This window comes from Sceloporus occidentalis, unplaced genomic scaffold (assembly GCF_023333645.1).
Source record: "Sceloporus occidentalis isolate IW3139 unplaced genomic scaffold, rSceOcc1.0.p SCAF_10, whole genome shotgun sequence".
In the NCBI taxonomy this organism is placed as follows: Eukaryota; Metazoa; Chordata; class Lepidosauria; order Squamata; family Phrynosomatidae; genus Sceloporus; species Sceloporus occidentalis.
In genome coordinates, this window is record NW_028316990.1 from 28353013 (window position 1) to 28373563 (window position 20551).

The 20551-nt window shown below is 41.7% G+C and overlaps 2 protein-coding genes across 3 annotated transcripts in view; one reads left to right on the top strand and one right to left on the bottom strand.

Annotated features, from left to right (window-relative positions):
• Positions 1-130: 130 nt before the first annotated feature.
• Positions 131-15002, top strand: NTAN1 (N-terminal asparagine amidase). Of its 2 annotated transcripts, none has more exons than XM_089476875.1 (10): positions 131-723; positions 2617-2719; positions 2803-2868; positions 5561-5669; positions 6487-6560; positions 8418-8471; positions 8712-8765; positions 11029-11126; positions 13070-13183; positions 13772-15002. In XM_089476875.1, exons 1-10 carry the CDS (start codon positions 643-645, stop codon positions 13949-13951), a joined length of 933 nt encoding a protein of 310 aa, XP_089333001.1. In that variant the 5' UTR covers positions 131-642; the 3' UTR covers positions 13952-15002. The 2 variants fall into 2 exon arrangements, with proteins under 2 accessions (XP_089333001.1, XP_089333003.1); XM_089476877.1 differs by lacking the exon at positions 131-723 and adding an exon at positions 1487-1507.
• Positions 15003-16737: 1735 nt separating this feature from the next.
• LOC149306269 (pyridoxal-dependent decarboxylase domain-containing protein 1-like) overlaps positions 16738-20551 on the bottom strand; it is a 54330-nt gene continuing 50516 nt past the window's right edge. The window contains exon 23 of the mRNA XM_089539815.1: positions 16738-19502. Within this exon, the coding sequence (XP_089395941.1) occupies positions 19252-19502 (251 nt within the window). The 3' untranslated portion in view covers positions 16738-19251. The remainder of the gene's footprint in view (positions 19503-20551) is intronic.

Genomic DNA, 20551 nt, shown 5'->3' on the forward strand with positions numbered 1-20551 from the left:
AGAGCACAGTTTGGGGCCTACTGCTCCGAGAGCTTTTGGACTCCATCTCCCAGAAGCCTCCGCCATGAAGGCCAATAGCCTGGGACTCTGGGAGCGGAAGTCCAAAGTCCCTTGAAGAGCACAGTTTGGGGCCTACTGCTCCGAGAGCTTTTGGACTCCATCTCCCAGAAGCCTCCGCCATGAAGGCCAATAGCCTGGGACTCTGGGAGCGGAAGTCCAAAATCCCTTGAAGAGCACAGTTTGGGGCCTACTGCTCCGAGAGCTTTTGGACTCCATCTCCCAGAAGCCTCCGCCATGAAGGCCAATAGCCTGGGACTCTGGGAGCGGAAGTCCAAAGTCCCTTGAAGAGCACAGTTTGGGGCCTACTGCTCCGAGAGCTTTTGGACTCCATCTCCCAGAAGCCTCCGCCATGAAGGCCAATAGCCTGGGACTCTGGGAGCGGAAGTCCAAAATCCCTTGAAGCGGAGCGGAGTTCGTTGACCCCTGAATACTACTGACTCCAGAGACTATGATACATCTTCCTTTGCTGACATGGTCTCCTTGCGCTGGCTCTCCTCGCCCTCCAGCTCCGCCTCGGAGGCTTGGCTTCGTGGGCAGAGACTACTAGAGAGGGCGCCCGGGGCCTAGTCGCCACCAGGAGCCATGCCTTTGCTGCTCAATGGCGAGCGGGTGGACCTGGGGCAGCCCCCGGGGGAGCTGGCCTACTCCTGCCCGGCCCTGGAGGTGAGCAGCAGCCGCCCTTCCCTTCCCCTCCTCCGCCCAGAGAAGGCCTGAGGAGGAGGAGGAGGAGAAGGAGGCCCAGGGAGGCAGCCTCGACTGGGCTCTGGGGACCAGGGCTCGAATCCCGCGTCAAGGCCTTGGTCACACTCTCTCAGAGGATTAACAAGCGTGGCCCAAAAGGCACTGCAGAAATAGTGCAGTTTGAGACCACTTTAATTGCCCCCTCGGATCATTGCTAGGGAATCCTGGGAATTGAGGTTCATTGGGGCTCTGACAAAGAAGGCCAAAGGCCTTACAAAAGGACGGTTCCCAGAATTCCCTAGCACTGAGCCAGGGCAGCTGAAGTGGTCTCAAACTGGGTTATTTCTGCAGTGTGTTTTGGACCAGAGATACATTTACTTGCTGCACTTGGGGCGGAAAAAGGAAGTGCACCGATATAGGATGGAGGGCAGTAAGATTTAATAAGGCCTAACGAGACTAATTGCGTTATTATCACACTCATGAGCAAACAGGAGTTAAATGAGGGTTAAACTAGAGGAAACCAGGAAAAGCCTCAAGTTTATCACACGACGTTTCCTGGTTTTCTTTAGTTTAACTCTTGTTTAAATCCTGTTTGCTCATTATTATTATTATTATTATTATTAATCTTTATTTATAAAGTGGTGTAAATTTACACAGCGCTGTACATACAATCTTTTAATTAGGCGGTTCCCTGCCCTCAGGATGAGTGTGATAAAGCAGTAGGTGTGAAAGGGAGCGAGGAGTCCTAGCAGACCACAAGTTGAAGGTGAGTGCAATGCGGCAGCTAAAAAGGCCAATGCAATTTTAGGCTGCATCAATAGAAGTATAGTGTCTAGATCCAGGGAAGTAATAGTGCCACTCTATTCTGTTTTGGTCAGGCCCCACCTGGAATATTGTGTCCAGTTCTGGGCACCACAATTCAGAAAGGACATTGAGAAACTGGAGCGTGTCCAAAGGAGGGCAACTAAAATGGTGAAGGGTCTGGTAACCATAACACCCTTAGGGAGCTGGGGAGGTTTAGCCTGGAGAAGAGAAGGTAAAGAGGTGATATGATAGCCCTGTTTAAATATTTGAAGGGGTGTCACATTGAGGAGGGAGCAAGCTTGTTTTCTGCTGCTCCAGAGACTAGGATCCGGAGCAATGGATGCAAGCTCCAGGAAAAGAGATTCCAGCTCAACATTAGGAGGACCTTCCTGACAGTAAGGGTTGTTCAACAATGGAACACATTCCTTCCTTGGAGTGTAGTGGAGTCTCCTTCCTTGGAGGTCTTTAAACAGAGGCTGGATGGTCATCTGTTAATGGGGATGCTTTGATGGAGAGTTCCTGCATGGCAGAATGGGGTTGGACTGGATGGCCCTTGTGGTCTCTTCCAATTCTATGCCATTATGCCACCACTGTGACATTGCAGGGTTAGGGTGTGTGTGGTTGGTGCACTGTCCCTAACCCTAGAATTGCTTCTTGGCTGTATGTACCGGACCTGGGTTTTTTCTCTGTTACATAAAAACAAAATACAGCAGATTCTGCAATAACAGTAAGAGGAAATCATTATTTTTATTCTTAGAATTGTAGATTTGGAAGTGAGTACAAGGGCCATCCAGTGTGCTTCTCAGTCTTTGAGCCTCATTATAGGCCTTGCCATTTTTCTCATCCTCTTCTGGTGCTGTTACTCCCACTTCCCCTGAAAACCAGGGCAAGTAGCATGTTCCTTGTACCTGATACATGTTGAATACTTATTCTCACAGCAGTCACCAGATATCATGGTGGTGGGAGTTTATTATGCCCCTAAGCTACTGCTCTGGAAAGTATCTGCTCTGTAGCCAAGTGTTGGTTTATTTGGAGGGGTTTTTTTTTAATTAAAATCTTTTTTATCCTCAGGAGCAAGCCAAAAAGTTAAGAAGCCAGCCTGCTCGAATGGTGGGTCCCAAAGGACTTCTCTATGTTCAGCAAAGAGAGTTTGCAGCAACCACTCCTAAGGATGGTATGTAGGCATCAAGTCACAATACATGCAATAGTATAGAAATAACAGTGACCTTACTTTTACTCCTCCTTATTTTTCAACAGGTTCTGTTTCTATTCTTGGATCAGATGATGCAACTACCTGTCACCTAGTAGTGATCAGGCACACAGGTATCTATTTGTTTTTCCTCTGATGTGGTTTAGTCATGTCTTGTGTGTTTATGCGCCTTCAGGTCATTTTCATCATATGATGATAAACCTATCATGGGATTTTCTTGGCAAGAGTTGTTCAGAAAAGGTTTGCCACTGCCTTCCCCTCGGAGAATGTGACTTGCCCAAAGCCACCCAGTGGGTTTTCATGGCCAAACGGGGATTCAAACCCTGATCTCGAGAGTCATAGTCCAACACTCAAATCATTACACCAGTAGTTCTCAAACTTTGGTCCTCCAGATGTTTTGGACTTCAGCTCCCAGAATTTCTGAATGTTGGCCAAGCTGGCTAGGGCTTCTGGGAGCTGGCGTCCAAAACACCTGGGGGACCAAAGATTGGGAATCATTGCATTATACCATGCTGTCTTTTATTGTCTAATATGTTGTTGTAGGTAGAACTAGTGCAGAACTAGTGGTGTAGAGCTAGTCAGAAAGCCTGTGGATGTAATGTAAACTGAACTTGAAATGTTGAATTTTCACACGAATCCCACATCTCCGCAACCTTTGAAGTAGAAAATAGCCATTTTACTTGGCTGCACAACATACTTTTTAAGCAACTTCTCTTCTTGAATGATGCAGAAGAGCAGAGATCTAGAAGCTGGCTTAGGGGTTGCAGCCCTTCATATTTCTAGGTGCTAAATGGGGGGAATCTGTACTGCAAACTCCTCTAAACCCCTGCAACTGTGCAAGCGTGACCAAATTGCTGGCTTTTAAAGCAACTTGCTGAAAAAAGTCAAGGGACTTTTAGAAATCAAGGGTTTTCTGTTGTCACAGATTTGTCTCAGTTTATAGTTTGTTTTAGAGATACCTGTATCCTGATTTTCAACGTAGAAACAGAAAAACCTTTCCTCCCCTTCTCCTAAATTGGGCTTCACCCGTAAAAAGAAAGTATATGTGGGAAACTAGAAGCAGATGTGTTTGGTATTGGGATAGTACATTTATTGTACTCTACTACCGTCTCTACTGCCAAGATCCTGGTCCATGCCCTAGTGGTCTCACGACTCGATTACTGTAACATCCTCCTGGCTGGGCTTCCTCTTTCTCACCTCCGTCCTTTAATTTCTGTCCAGCATTCAGCTGCACGCATTATCACATCTGCCCACCGCTCTGACCACATCTCTCCTGTGTTGGCATCCCTTCACTGGCTCCCCCTCCCTTTTCGTATTCAGTATAAGCTTCTGCTGTCCACGTTTAAAGCCCTCCATGGGCTGGCCCCTCCTTACTTATCAGACCTTATTTCTCCTCACCTTCCCACTCGGGCCCTCTGTTCTGGTAGTCAAGGTCTGCTGTCCCAGCCCAGGATTTCCTCTGCCCCATCCCGGATTCGCCCCTTTTCACTCACTGCCTCTCACTCCTGGAATCTTCTTCCCCCACGAGCAAGAGCCATCACTTCTTTAACCAGCTTCAAAACGGAGTTGAAGACCATCCTGTTCAGAGAAGCCTTCCCAGGCATTGCATAATTGTCGCTTACTATTTGATGTTCTTTTGATGCCTGTTTTATCGAACCATTTCCTGTATTGCTATGTACTTTATATGTATTAGCCTACTAGCCCCACCACCTTTCTCTTCTCCTTTTATGTCGTGTCTTTTTAGATTGTAAGCCTGAGGGCAGGGAACCGTCTAATTAAAAAGATTGTATGTACAGCGCTGTGTATGTACAGCGCTGTGTAAATTTACAGCACTTTATAAATAAAGGATAATAATAATAATAATAATAATAATAATAATAATAATGTACTGAGAACACATTCCTGGGCATGGTATTTTCTTAGACCTCATTGGTCCTTAATTTGAGGGGTTGTATGCCTGCCTTTATCCTGGGCCACTGTTTTATCCATGCAGCTGGTTAGTTGAGTTTGGATTCCTGATTTAAAAAACAAACAAAAACAGGTAAGATTTTGCCAGCTTAACTGGAGTAGTGGTTTGAGCATTGGACTATTACTCTGGAGAGTAGGGTTGGAATCCCCACTGAGCCACAGAAACTCACTGGTTGACCTTGGGCAAGTTACACACTCTCATGTTCACATGCTCTCAGCCTCAGAACGTAGCAATAGCAGCCCCCACTGAAGAAACGTTCCAAGAAAACTCCACAATAGGCTTGCCTTCAGGTCACCATACGTCAGAAACAACTTGAGGGCACAGAACAACAAGGTATTTCATATTCAAACTTGGGTGTGAGAGAGAGCCACAACTGGAGATGGGGAGCAGAAGGATTGTGCCCTGTTGGTCTTCCCTTTTGTCAGGTGGTTAGGAACCCTGGTGAGCTTTTGTATGTCAGGTTATTTGTGAGTGTCTGAATTTGTGGGCTACGAGACTTGATAGTGTGGCTGCATTCATGTTCAGTCCCGCCACCAATGTTCAGGCTTTCCATTGCAAGATTTCTTTGTTTTCATCTAGTTTTCTTTTCTTTCCCATGCCCTCAAGGGCAGGAAGCATTCCATGACCACTGAGCATGTTCATGACTTAGTGTATCTTCTACCTCTGCCCTGAAATTTGGGAAATAACTTCTATGGGACATTCATTCACAAAATCAAGGTAGAAAGTAGTGATTTGGGGGAATTTTCCTCCTTGCCTTTCCAAAGCAGATGTAGTGAATGGTTGCATATGTCATGGAGAGCAAACCTGTTCCTGTTTTTCTCTTTGTGTTTTTTCAGGTAGTGGGGCTACATGTCTGACTCATTGTGATGGTTCAGATACAGAAATGGAAGTATTATTAATGATGAATGCAGTCAAAGTGCTTTCTCCTAACATAGAATGTGGAAGGTCAGTTTTAAAAAAATCCTGTCAGTCTGCTTAGGTTTGTTAAGTTGTAATTGTCAAAACAACATCAGCATTTATCAAATAGTCTATATAAATATAAATGTAAATGTTCATTTGTTCAAAATCTTAAATCTCCGAAAGTTCTTCACCAATTGCTTTGAAATTTTGACACAAAGTTCCATTCGAATATACACATGTTTTTATATACATATACCTACTATTATATAGATGTCACTACATTACAGAATGATAACATGAGATTTTAAAAAGAGAACAACACCCTGTTAAATCTCCTTATTTGAAAACAGTCAGTTCTCCAAACCCTGTTAATTATATTAAAAATGTGCTATTAAAATCTCACATTTAAAATGGAATCCTTGGCGTGTTACAGACCACCTAAAAGCGGCGGTCTGCCAGCGCTGCTGGTTGCTCTGCAAGGGAGCCGCAGCAGCCAAACTGCGTGGCTCCTGCGCGGAGCAAAAAAGAAGCCCCAAAATGGCGCTACTTCCCGTGGCGCGGTTATGACGCCGCGAGGCGCCAATGGCGCACTCGCGACGTCATAAGTGACACGTGACGTGCGGACGCTATGCATCCAGAACGTAATAATGGCGGCACCTGTGTGTATTGGGTGCCGCCATTATTACACCCCCGTCACATGCTAGGGGTGAGGCCGGTGTGGATGCTAGGTCCCCGGCCAACCCCTAGCACGTGATGGGGGCGCCTCAAGAGCCCGTCTGTAATGGGCCATACTCAGGTAAAGATTTGTGTTCATTATTCTGCTAAAGGCACAAGACATTGATGTGATTTGTTGTTTGTTTAGGTTGGAAGTACACCTGGTTGGAGGTTTCAGTGATGACAGGCATTTATCCCAGCAACTTACCAACCAGCTTCTTAGTAAGTTCACATTTTCCTTCTGTGCTCTCTCTGTCAAATTTAGAGTTCTGATTGGATTTGAATGATGTTTGCATAAGAGTTTAGAGTCTGAGAGGTTAGCAAGAGCTCAAAATAAGGTGCAGAAAGAAAAAAATCTCCCAGCAAGAGAGCACTGCACCTGGGTTGAATAAATTAGTTGGGTAAATCTTTGGGACGAGCAGGAAATTGTGATGGCTTCCTTTAATTTTCTTTTTATTCAGACGTATATCATAGAATCATAGAGTTGGAAGAGACCACAAGGGCCATCCAGTCCAACTCCCTGCCATGCAAGAAATCTATATTTCATAAGTATAAAACACACTTAAAAGGTAATGACACTACAAATAAAACAAACACAACAAACCAAACTTTAGGTTTTTTTGTGGGTTTTTCGGGCAATGTGGCCATGTTCTAGAAAAGTTTATTCCTGACGTTTCGCCAGCATCTATGCCTGGCATCTTCTAGAACATGGCCACATAGCTTGAAATACCCTCAAAAAACTATAGATGCCAGCCATGAAAGCCTTTGACTTCACAAAACTTTGTCCACTACTGTGTCTGTCTACAAAATTTACAGACTAAAACTACTGCATTAATTTAAAAGGACAAGAATTCAAAGACATAGCCCAGTTAGTCTAGAAAATCAGTATGCAAAGGGATCTTTATTTGTTTTGATCTTTATTTTTATTTATCTTTATTTGTTTCTGTTTATTCTTCCTGCCCCCCTTTTTCCCTTTTGACCCTGGATCGATGTAACTTTTTTTTTCATTTTTCTTCTGCCCCTGACATGTGTATTTTCCTATTTTACTGTTTCCTGTTCCTGTCTTTTTTGTAGTAATGGTTTTAACTGTTATACTGAATTTTAATCCTGTATTGAAATGTTTTTATAAATTTTGTAAGCCACCCTGATCATTTCCATAGAAGGGCGGGGTAGAAATAAAATTTATTATTATTTATTTATTATTATTATCTTGTAGCACTTTTGAGACTAATTGAAAGAATGAAGCTGGTGGCATGAGCCACCAGCTTCATTCTGAGAAAGTAGACTCAAGTCTATGAAAGCTCATGCTACCAGTTTCTTTTTTTCAGTTAGTCTCAAAGATTCTTTTGCATACCTAAAAGGACATGGGTCAACAAATTACTTCCAACTTGCCAGTTCCTGGTTTCAAACTTGCTGTTAATTCTACTTCCAAAATATCTTTTAAATAAAAAATAATATAATATTTTAAACTAAATTCCTAACAATAATATTAATAAAAGACACAATACGAATATCTCTGCAAATGAAATATCTCTCCCATTTCTTCTTCCAGTAATGAATCTCTAATCATCTTTAAAAGACTCTATTGGCTAGTTTATTAATTTCTGCAAATTCAGTGAGTTTTTTAACCCATTCTTCTTGGAAAGGAACAACTGAGTCCTTCCAGTGTTGTGCATACAGCAATCTTGCTGCAGTTATCCTGTTATCATATTACCATCCCATTTTTCTCTTCCATTTGTTCTTCCAGAACTCCAAGTAGAAAAAAGCAGGCCGCAATTGAATATTAAATATTTGTCCACCTGTCCAAAAAGCTGTGATTGTTACCTGTGCACTCCATGTTTTGCTAACCATGGTTTGGTGTGATGACTGGATTAATAGGCCACAGTTATAGGTCTTCTTGATAAGGCTACTTAGGTTTATAATGGAAATGTCCTTGAAAAATGCTTGCTTTCCTCCTTGTGCTTTGTGGTATATTTGCTGTGTATTTTAGTGGGTGTCCTCAATGAATAATAAAAAGTATTTTCTTATAGCTTGTATTCTTCCGTGTAGTTTGACATATGCCCATGCTATTATTCCTAGGAGCATTTGACTGCTTGCAGGATAACATCCATTTAGTGACTTTCTGTGTGACAGGTAATTATTTTGAATAGCTAAACTTTTGCCCTTCCCCTCCTATAATCCCTTCTCAGCTACTTGGCCATTGGTGGCACATGCCTCATGGCTGTTTTCTAGCCAGCTTTTCTGGCACAATATTTCCTGACCTTTTCTTTTCCTCCTTCTAAACATGCTGATATTTGACTGTCTTTGACTAGTGCATTTTCTCTGGCAAATTGTAATACTCTGCGTTCTTTCTGTCTTTTTTTTTAATAACAGAATTAAATGACAGGCAAGAAAAAGGCAATCACTTTCCATTTATTTACGGAATTGGTAGGTAACATTTGAATTTGGTAGCACTAATCTACATAAGTAGCAAATAGTTAAGACAAACATCAATGGTTCTGCCTTTTCCTTGGTTTTGTTTGCTTCTTTGTTTTCTTAAAGATGATGTTGTTCTGATACATCTTTTATCTTTTCTGATCACTTTAAACTTACTCCTGACACTGTTCTAACTTTAGGCTGAATCTGGAAGGAATTCAAAACTATGATTTCCTGCTACGTTGCCTCTTCCAGGCATTCATTAAGAGGAGACCCGCTATCTTTAGCATGCCAAACCCATGAATTGTGATTTATATAAACCAATGTGTAGAATGTTTGACCCTGCAGATGGAGAAGAGAAAAATATATGAGGCTGAGGTTTGGGAGGTGTCTTACAGTGCCTAGTATGTCTAACAAAAAAAGAGCTGTTATATGGCATCCCACAAGGTGCCATTCTATCCTCATTATTTTTTAGCATTTACATGAAACTGCTGTGAGAGATCACCCAGAGGCATGGAGCAGGGTGTTATCAGTATGCTGATGACACCCAAATATATTTCTCCATGCCTTCTAAAATAGCCTCATCTAAAGATAGCATGTCTTCTCTGAATGAAAGCCTGGAGGAGGTAATGGGCTGGAGGAGGAAAAACAAATTGAAACTGAATCCAGACAAAACAGAGGTGCTTGCCATCAAGGGTCCTAATTTGGGAATGGAGGTGTGTGAACCAGTTCTGGATGGGGTTACACTCCCCCGAAGGACTGTGTTGGCAGCTTGGGAATGCTCCTAGATCCGTCTCTCCAAATGTCAGCCCAGGTAGATGCGATAGTCAGGATTGCTTAGTATCAGCTTTGTCTGATACGTCAGCTGTGTCCCTCCCTATATCTGGAGGACCTAAACATAGTGGTGCACGTGCTGGTAACCTCAAAGTTGGACTTCTGCAATGCGCTTTACATTGGGATACATTTGTGCCAAGTTTGGAAACTTCACTTGGTTCAAAATATGGCAGCCAGATTGGTTACAGGAACATCCAGGAGTGAACATAGTATGCCCATACTCAAGTCACTCCATTGGCTGCCAAACAGTTTCCGGGCAAAGTACAAAGTTTTGGTTTTGACTTTAAAGCCCTACATGGTTTGGGTCCAGGTGATCTACAGGATTGCCTTCTCCCGTACAATACGCCTTGAACATTGAGATCCTCTGCGAGGCAGTTGCTACAGCCTGCATGAACCCGACTGACAGCCGTTACCCAGAGGACCTTCTCACTGGCCACCCCAAGACTGTGGAATGACCATCCGGAAAAGATCCGACAGCTAAATCAACTGTCGGAATATAAGACACATTTGAAGACACATCTCTTCTGGCAGGCCTGTTCAGGCAGTTTTAATTCAGGCATTTTAAATATGAATTTTATATTTATTATTCTACATATTATAATATAAATAGTGCTTAGATCTCTTAATATGCATATTTTATGTAATGATTGTGTTTTAACTATGTTGCAACCTGCCTCAAGCCATGAGGAGAGGCGGGTAAGAAATAAAATAATAATAACAACAACAACAACAACAATTATTATTATTATTATTATTATTATTATTATTATTATTATTAGGCTTACAGCATCCACCATCTCAGTTTAGATGATGGGAAATAGTATTCTAAAATTTTGAGAACTAACATTTTCTCACCTCTAATATAGCAATTGAAAAAAAGCTGAAATCTTAAACCTTTTCTTTTCAAAACACATTGTCAGAACCCAATAAGAGATGTATTTCAATGTGCTTTGTGCTACTTATTTATAAGTGATTTAATTATTTAATTAATTTAATAATTTAATATGGCCATTTAATTGTTTTTTTAATTTACTTTAATTGGATTTTATTGTGGAACTGTAGCACTGGAAGGAATGGCTAAGGCATCAGCCTGCCCAATCCCTGCCAAAGCAGGAAATCTACTTTTTAAATGTGCCTGATATGTAGCCATCCTTTTGCAATGGGGGAAAATACAACACCTTCCAAGGCAATCTTTTCCACTATTAAACAGTGTGCACTGTCAGATACTCTTCCTAATACTTAGGAAATCCTCTTTCCTGTCATTTTAATCCAGTGCTTTGAGTCCTTTCTTAAAGAATCATAGAATCGTAGAGTTGGAAGAGACCACAAGGGCCATCCAGTCCAACCCCCTGCCATGCAGTTGTTTTGGAGCAGTTGTTTTGTTCCTGTGACTTTTGGCTGCCTTTCAAATTATTTATTTCATTCTGAATTATTTTTCCAGGTGTAAATGTTAAAACAGGAGAAGTTTTCCATGCAACATTTCCAGACAGGGGACCTGTGGAGGATTTGCGGTCTGCCAGTATCTTAACAGGAGCCAAGGCAAGCTGAGAGGAGATTTGCAAGGAGTCTAATGGCATTTGGTTTGAGGAAATTAGAAGTAACTCATATATGGTTTTACTTGCCTTGTCTTGAAGGATGTGTGTATGTTTGTGTGAGCATGCATAACATATGCATACACCGGTATTTCTGTTTGTGAATATGTAAACAATACAACAGAACTGGAGATCAGGACCTAGGGTCAAACATTGGCCAGAAGAGTGATAGTAGTCAAGAAATAAGAAGAAGACTGGGAATGGGAAGGCAGCTATTAAAGAACTAGAAAAGATCTTGAAGGTAAAAGATGGGTACATCCAGAACTGCCCATATTACACCGGTTCTAAAATCTCTCCACTGGCTGCCTATCAGTTTCTGGGCAAGCCCTACATGGCTTGGGTCCTGACTTCTTGCGGGAGTGCCTTCTCCCATATAATCCACCCTGCACTCTTCATTCATCTGGGAAGAATCTGCTACAACCTAAGAGGACTAGACTTTCAGCAGTGACCCAGAGATCTTTTTCATTAGCCGCTCCTAGACTCTGGAACGACTTGCTGGACGAGATCTGTCAGATTACCATCTTGGAAACCTTCAAGAAGGCTATTAAGATGGATCTCTTCCAGCAGGCCTTTCCGGACTAGAACACCCTCTCTCCCTTCATCCTCCATCTTTTATCTTTTACCTTACCTGGACTCCACCTGAAAATATTTTTTATCTCATTTTAGTGTATTTGTATATTAATGTTTTTAATTTTTCTTTTTTGGTTTAATCTCTTTCTAGGACTTGTTTGTGTTTTTATGTTAGGGGGGTGGGTTAGGGATTTTGGATTTTTTAATGCATTTCTCTTCTAGAGGTCATTTTAGTTTCTTCCAAAATGTATACAGGAGTAACTGTTTTTCATTAGCCTTCACACTTATGATTTCAATTTTGGTGTACAGTCTTCTAGTTCTGTGTCTTTTTAATATGCTGGTTTATCTGCTCTCCCCCTTTTTCTCTGTTTTGATGTTTACACATGCTCAGTAAAGGATTCTGGAGGCAGAGTAGTTTACCTTTCCTCTTGGAGGCAGGCATACACAACAACTATATGATTAGAATCATAGAATTGTAGCTAGAGTTTCCACTCTAAATTTTCCCCACTCCTTACCAGCTCAGGTTTATTGCATTTCTTACTGGAGACACAGTGCTGCAATCTGATATTGAAAGTCTATATTTTTCCAGCCCTCCTTTTCCATCTTCCCAATGCCAATGCTGCTCTAAGATTTCCAGCTAAATAGAAGATTAAGAGAACTGGGTGGGCATTAAAAGACTGTAAGAAGCAGTTTGCTATCAGAGTCATTGTTAGCTGATAAATGCTTGAATATAAATATATAGAGATGGCCCTCCACATTTGCTGTTTTGATTAAGATGTTCTTTCTGAGAATATCTCGGTCCTCCAGCACAACTCTGCTAGAAGTTGATCATAGAGTTGTGCTGGAGAACCTACAGGTTTCACTTCTCTGGGCATTTGTAGAACTTCTGACATGATTATATGATCAGCTTCTGGCAGGTGTCTGGTGAAAAGAATAGTGTTTCTTTTTTATTAGCAGTTTTCCCACATTCACGGGGGTCTTTAACCTCAACCCAAGCAAATGTGGATGGACCACTGTACACCTGTGTACATACACACGAAAATACCTATGCATGTATAAATGTGTTTTTGGCATATATGTATTCACATACAGCAATAGCAACAACATTTACATTTCTATACCACTTAATAGTGAACTTAGCACATCCTAAGCGGTTTACAATCTGTAAGACACACAAAGTACTGTTTGCCCTCCTAATGTAGATAATGGTTGTATTTACGGGAAATAGGAAACCAGTATAGATATTCTAGCACCCATTTGGAAATGGCAGCTCTTTGTTGCAGTAGTCTTTTGAAAATTTTCCATCTTCTGCTTTTACAGATGGTTAACATTTATGACTCGAGAAAGGAGCAGCTTTGTATTGGGCCTTACTTCTGGATGCCTTTCCCCCATGTGGATTTTTGGCTACAACAGGATGATCAATACATACTACAGGTAACTGGTGCTTTATCATTGTGCTGGCCAAATGGCTGTAATAAAATTAGAAGCCCATCTAGTCCAATTTCCTGCCAGCGCAGAAAGCCACAGCTAAAGCATCTCTGAAAGGCACTATCTTGTTTACAAGCTTCCACTGAAGGAGAGGTCATCATTTTGTGAGGTTGTCTATTCTACTGTCAAACATTTCTGAAACAAATGCATAATTGGAATTGGAAGAGACTGCAAGGAAGAGACCACCATTCAGTTTAAATCCCTGCTGTGCAGGAATACTCGATCAATTTACAGCCCATCCTCCAGTCAACTTAAGGCAATTTATACATGGTTCTCTCTGACCCCTATATTTTGCTCAAAACTAATGAGCTATAATTGTTTCTCTTATTGTTTCTTCTCATACTTGTGTGTAGTAGGCTAGGTTGAAATATAAGGATGGGGTCAGAGTTGCCCAATGAGAGCTTCATATTTAAGTAAGGATTTGAATCTGGGTCTCCTACAGTCCTCATCTAGCACTCTAACCATAACAGTACATTGATAATTGTTGTAGGAAGAAAGATGTAAATCTAAGTTGTGTGATTTTTGTCTTTATAGAATCTTTCCACTTCACCTCTGGCTGAACCACCTCATTTCGTTTCCCACATTAGAGCAACCCTGATGTATTTAAAAGAACATCCCTTTCCAGATAAGACCTTATTCCCTAGCAGGAAACCATGGATCTACAGAAAAAACAGTGATGGGCTGTGGGAGAGGGTCATTGCTGATCAGATCTAACTTAAAGAATAGAAGCTGAGAGAACTCTGGAAGTGCAGTTGTGCCAAAGAATGAGTGGTTGCGGTTTGTGACAGAGGGCTGGGTTTCACTTTAGGAACAGTTCTGTCAAACTTCCATGGCATCATAGCGTAAGTATATTCAAAAACTGAGTTCCAAGATATCTAAATGACTATATACAAAATAGGTACTGCCTGTGTATTTTTTGCTGAATGAAGATTGAGTGGTGAAGATCAGGGGTTGACAACCCGAGATGGCCTCCAGATATTCCTGGATTGCAGTTTCTACCAGACTGGAGCCTATAAGTATTTTGGGGTTTTTTAGACTTTCAGATGTCTTAGCCATCATGGTCAGTTGCCATGTTTGTTGCGTAATTCTTTTGGAACTATGTTCCTGTACTATATTTATGCGGCTGAAAAGAGATGCGGCTGGAAGAGACGTAAGGATCTGTGAAATGGAGGGCGGTGTAGACAGATCCTCAGTCCGTCTCCAGTATATACTGATATTCCAAAATCCCCCAAAATGTGAAAGTCAGAATATTTTGGTCCCAAACTTTATGGATTCTTAACTTGTATGCACAGATTCCCTCTTACTTTGCAGTGTCCAAAACATTTTTTTCAGAAGCAGATATCCCCAATAAGGGCCCTTTTTGTTGACTTGTGTCTTCCAACAGCAATAAAAACCTTGCAGGAGGATGCCCTGTGGGACCCATGCTATGTCTTGTCCACTGTGCCACTTATGGTGACATTGCTCCCTCCCAAATTTCACCTGAGTTTGGGGTTCAGAGGTTAGCACATCTTGTAATCAAGAACAGTCTATACCATCATCTTTTCAAATTGTTCTTATTTTATAATTGTAATTTGAATGTTGAGCAGTTCTGTATGTGAAGAAACCTGTCCATTTGTAACTATTCTTGCCCTCAGTGGTATGTCTGTGCAGATACATACATTTAGGATTCTTGCTTCCATGCTGTTGACTATGAAGGATTCTGTGTCTTTACCTATTTTTGTATTTCCTCTCTGTACCCAATCATGATATAAAGTTTTGAACTAGATTTATGTATTTCTTTGAATCAGTTGTGCCTATTCCTTGAATTGTAGCCTTGAGAGGACAGAGATTACTCTTTCTTCCTCAGGTGTGGAATAGCAGTTGAGATAGTGGGGTCTCCACATTGCAGCTCTTTCCATGGCCATTGATCACCTGTTGTGGTGGGGTGCCCTGGTGCGGTTTAGCTGCCTTGTACACTTGGGGAAGAAAAGGTGCTTGAGGGTAGCCAAAATGTACCCCAGCACATGCTGTAGAGAACCAGTGTTTGTGGGGGGCTGGAGCGGTGGTGAGAGCCCTCTGGGTAGTGCTGTACTGGATAGTTCCTGCAACACCCCACAAAAGGACAGCCGGTAGCTATTCTGTATCACAAACAGGACTTCCTATCTGTAAGCTGCCCCATGTTTGATCAGTGGTGTTGCCTGTTAAAAGTCACAATTTTGCTTTTTATAAGCCATGTTCATTTTGGAGTGGAATTGTGCTGAATTGTTGCTACTCACTTGGGATTGCTGCAGGAAAAGACAGTTAATCCTGGAAAACTGGAGATGTGTTTGTAGTCTCTGACACTTCTATGACTTACCAGAAATACGGATGATCATCCTGTACTGTATCAGGCAAGCCAGGATGGTGGTTGGGGGATGGAAACCCCTCTTCCTGCTGTTCTTGGGCCTGTTACAGACAGCCAAAATAAAGCTGCTTCGAGTCACTTTGGAGGTATGGTATTTCAATGATGCATGAGTCCTAAGAGTCTGGAAGCTTCACCAAAGCTGCACTCCAGTCCTTAGGACTGGAGCATGGCTTTGGTGCGGCCTTTGGACTCTTAGGCCGCATGTATCATTGAAATACCATACCTCCAAAGTGACTCGAAGCAGCTTTATTTTGGCTGTCTGTAACAGGCCTTGGAATCATAAGAGTTGGAAGAGACCGCAAGGGCCATCCAGTCCAACCCCAATATGCCATGCAGGAACTCTCAATCAAAGCATCCCCGACAGATGGCCATCCAGCCTCTGCTTAAAGACCTCCAAGGAGGGAGATTCCACCACACTCTGAGGGAATGTGTTCCACTGTTGAACAGCTTTTACTGTCAGGATGTTCCTCCTAATGTTGAGATGGAATCTCTTTTCCTGTAGCTTGCATCCATTGTTCCCTGTTCTAGTCTCCGGAGCAGCAGAAAATAAGCTAGCCTTAAAGGCTGGGTTGGGGGCAGAGTCAGGGTGTAGTGTCTACATGGCACACAGCGCTCCTCCAGCACTGCATCCACATGAAGAAGTGCAGTTAAAGCCTTGCCACCACGGCTAATGTACCCTGAAAAGGTCAGATTGCAGCCAATCTGTCTGCCACAGCCCGAGTTTGTTTTCTACTGTTCCAGAGAAAGATTCAAGTTATAAGAAAGAAGATTCCTGACTAAGTATTAGGAAGAGCTACATGAAAAGATGCCTTGGAAAGTGGTGAATCCTCTGTTACTGTAGGTTTTAAATAGAGATTAGATGGCCAATTCTCAGGAGTGCTTTAGTGGTAAACTCCTCTTACACTGGTAGCGCACTGGACCTTTGGAATCCTGTCCAGCTCTATGAATGCACTCCTATTTTTCTCTTTTTTGTGATTAAAAAAACTTGCTTTACTATTCTAGTACTTGCTTTACTATTCTAGTGAATGCACTCAAACACTAGTAACAGAGAAAATGTTCACATCTGGAGTCTCAAAGATTAGCGACCAATTTCTGATATATTGACAGCATATTTAGGTTTTCATTAGTAAACTAGATTTTTTAATCAACACAAACTGAGATACAACAATTTGAAGAACATTTATTGAAGCATCTGGAAAGTACTGAAATTTAGGTCTGTATTCCAGTAAAACTCCCAACTTAACAGTATAAAAAACATTAAAATTTGTATTAACAATTAAAACTAACCCTTTCCTCTTAAATGAAGTCATTGATTGCACCAAATGTCAAGGAAGACAAGAATTACATTTACTGTTTAAATACCAACCTTATTTGGAGGAACAAAAACCTCTCATTTAAACCTCTCCACATTTAAATGAATATTTTCCAATCATATTGAAGAATATGATGAATTGACTGTACATTTCACCAACCAAAGTATTGAATCAGAACACACTAAGGCAATGCTCAACCCCATGGACAGTCTGGTAATTTAAATCCATTGATGAAATACTTTGGAGGATATTGCAACCATGTTCTAGCTGAGCTCAGAGGAATGGACTTATTTGGATGAAGACAAAAGTTAATGCTACTACTAATATTTATCCCCCATTCCACTTGTGCCTATCATTGCATTATTTTAGGATAAAATAGAAGCACCACCCAAAAGTGCTTCCTTATGAGCCATTCTTCAATTAACTGTTCTAGGAAAGCCCAGTTCCATAAGACTCTGTATTTAGTGAACACAGAGAGGAAAATCACAAAGAGGAAGTCATAACCATTCACTACATGATTTTCCTTCAATAAAGAAGAAAAGGGGGGGAAAGGATTAACTCTCTTTTGGGTGAAGCAGCCATTTTAAAGCAGGTTTATTCCAAAATAAATGATCTAAGTGTTACATGGGGATTGATTACATCAACTCACTCTTAGAATTAAGTTTGTTCTTGGTATAATAAAGTGCAAGCTCAACAGGAACGAAACAAAAGCAGTCACAAATGTGAAGGTGTATTTGTCAGGGGAAGAAATATATTCCTGAATATTTGCTCTTGGATTTAAAAAAGTAACCTAAGGACAGTTTTTCTTTTTTAAACAGTGCAGTAGTGTATATAACCTAATCATTTCTCTGTATATTTACAATATCTAACAGTGGGAAGCTACTGGTCAGAAAAATCTAATAAGAATACAGAAAAAATCATAGACGTGCAACATGTCAGTTCATCAAGTGCTTCCCTAAAGTCTTGCAAAAGGGAATTGGGGGGGTGATTGTTACTGTAAAAGGGAAATTTTCTACCTGTGTTTGAGTCTATGGCCCGAAACACATGGGCCAAAAGAAGCAGCTTTGGGGGTGTAATGTTTAGAGGACGCACACCCCCAAAGCGGCTGGAAGTCGCGCCAAGGCACGCTCCAGTCCAAAAGACCAGATCGAAAAGGACTTGGTGTGAGCTGCCTTTTGGCTTGGGACCTGTGGTAGTGGCCCACTTTGGGAGTGGGCTGCAGCTGTGGTCTTGCTCTCCTTGTGGCCAAAGCGGCCAGAGGCCATTCCTTTCCAGCCAACTGCTTTATCCCTAAGTGGCCCTTGCAGCAAAAGCAGGTAAGAAAGAAATTGTGGACTATCAGTTTCCAGCAGCCACTTAGGCTGCATCCACACTGCAGGAATAATCTAGTTTGACACCATTTAACTGCTATGGCTCAATGCTGTGGCATCCTGGGATTTGTAGTTCTGTGAGCTATTTAGCCTTCTCTGTCAAAGAGCTCTGGTGCCACAACAAACTGCAATTCCCAGAATTCCATAGCACTGAGCCAGGGAAGTTAAAAGTGGTATCAAACTACATTATTTCTGCAGTGCAGATGCAGCTTCCGAGTGAGAAATTACACTCTCAGCAAGCCAACTGTTTTAGTCTGTGTAAGACTTTCTGCAGTCTTTGTAAAAGCTTTGTCATTCTTGCTGAAGCTGGGAGATTTTTAAAAATACCGAAAGTAGTGCTCACACATTACATGAGGCAAACTTGTGGAGAATTTTATGATTTCATAAAACAAATATAAGGTTTAAAAGGCCAGCGATGATGACTGGGTGTTTATGTAATAAAATGCATATTTAAAATTAGGACAGATTAAACTGATAAGTTTATTATCCAGAGTTAGAACCATTTTAATATTCCATCTTCCCAGAAAGGATCAAGTGCAATTAATAATTCAAATTAAAATAATCCAAGAAATGTCAGAAGCAAGTCTCTTAACAACAACCAAAAATTGTTCTTTAAGATGTTGCCTGGAGTTAAGATGTCAATGTAAGTTGCAAACTGCCTGACAAAGAGGCAAAGCCGTTCAAACACAATCTTGCTGATATGAACAAAGGATGAAGAGCAATCAATCATTAACAAAGTGTAGAGTAGAAACAGGACCCCACAAAGAAGGCGTGGAACAGAAAATTCTTTTGCTAGCCTTTGTGCAAAATTTCCAATCACATATTAATAGTAGGTACTCCTGTACTAACTGTGGCACTGCTCACATTTTAAATGCATTTTTACTAAACCCTGCTCTAGAGGGAGTGCATTTTCTGTACAAAGTCTCAATGTGCAGTGTCTCTGGGTGTTTATCTTAAACTCACTTCTTGTACAGATTTAGTGCAATCAGGTCCCACAGTCTGGACCGTCTGTCCTGGGTTGTCCTCAGTTGTTTTCTGTGTAAGAGGTTTGCCTTGGCCCAGCTCTTCTGGGTTTTCTTGTCCAACTGGTGAAGCACTGGGTCGTGGCTCTCCTCTATCCAAGTCATCCATATGACTGATGGAGCTGGTCTCACTGAACCCATCAGAGTTCCTCAAAGACCGTCTGAACAGTTTTTGCCCTGGGACAAAACATCAAGTATTTGGAAAGTTAATAACCCACTATTTAGCCGGGTTCCGAGTGAAGATTTCAAATACTGTCGAAAATTTCTGCCACTATGAAGCCTAGGATGGAGACTTGAAATTCAAGGTAAGTTTACTGTGATATCCCAGGCTTGGGGATATTTGTGGTTCTGTGTAAATAGAAGCAGTGTGGGGAAAGGCAAGATCTGCTACTGGGTATAGATCCAACATTTTGAAATTTAAAAACTATTTTATTTCTCAAGATTTTAAAAACAGATAAAGGTTGGAATCCTGCTGGTGATGTGTCTGCAAAACTAGGTTGCATGCACAGATGTCCATTTTATTGTCTATCTTGTTGTGGGTTTTTCAGGCTATGTGGCCATGTTCTAGAAGAGTTTATTCCTGACGTTTCGCCCAGCATCTGTGGCTGGCATCTTCACAGATGCTGGCGAAACATCGGACATGGCCACATAGCCCAAAAAACTCACCAAAAACTATGGATGCCGGCCATGAAAGCCTTCGATGTCACATATTTATTACCTCTTTGCACAATCTCTTACTTCCTAGCAGCTTTCCCACTGTGGTCACCATTTACTGGCTGGGTGGGAGGGACAGTGGCAGGTGCCAGTTCAGCAACCAGCTGCAGTTCTGCCTTTGGAAGAAGACAGATAACATTGCCCTCCCAGATCACTTGGAAACTCTGAAAGGCAGCTCTCTTCTGCTTGCAGAACTGAAGTCATGTGCTGCCTGGGTGCCATGTGCTACTACTGTCCCCCTTGCACCCAGCCAGTAAATAGCTACTGCAGCATGTCCTGGCATGTGGAAGCTGCCAACCATTGCTGCTGAATGTGAAATCACACAGTTATAGTGTTATGCTCCACCCATATCATACAGGATCTCTGCCGATGGCCTGTAACATTTCTGAAATCAGACCAGAGCTTGAAGCTCTGCAACATTTTCCAGTGGACAAGACTCGGGTTTCCTGTCTCTACAGATGACTAAAAGAAGGGGAAAAATGTAGACCATGCAAGTATGCACAAATTTTCAT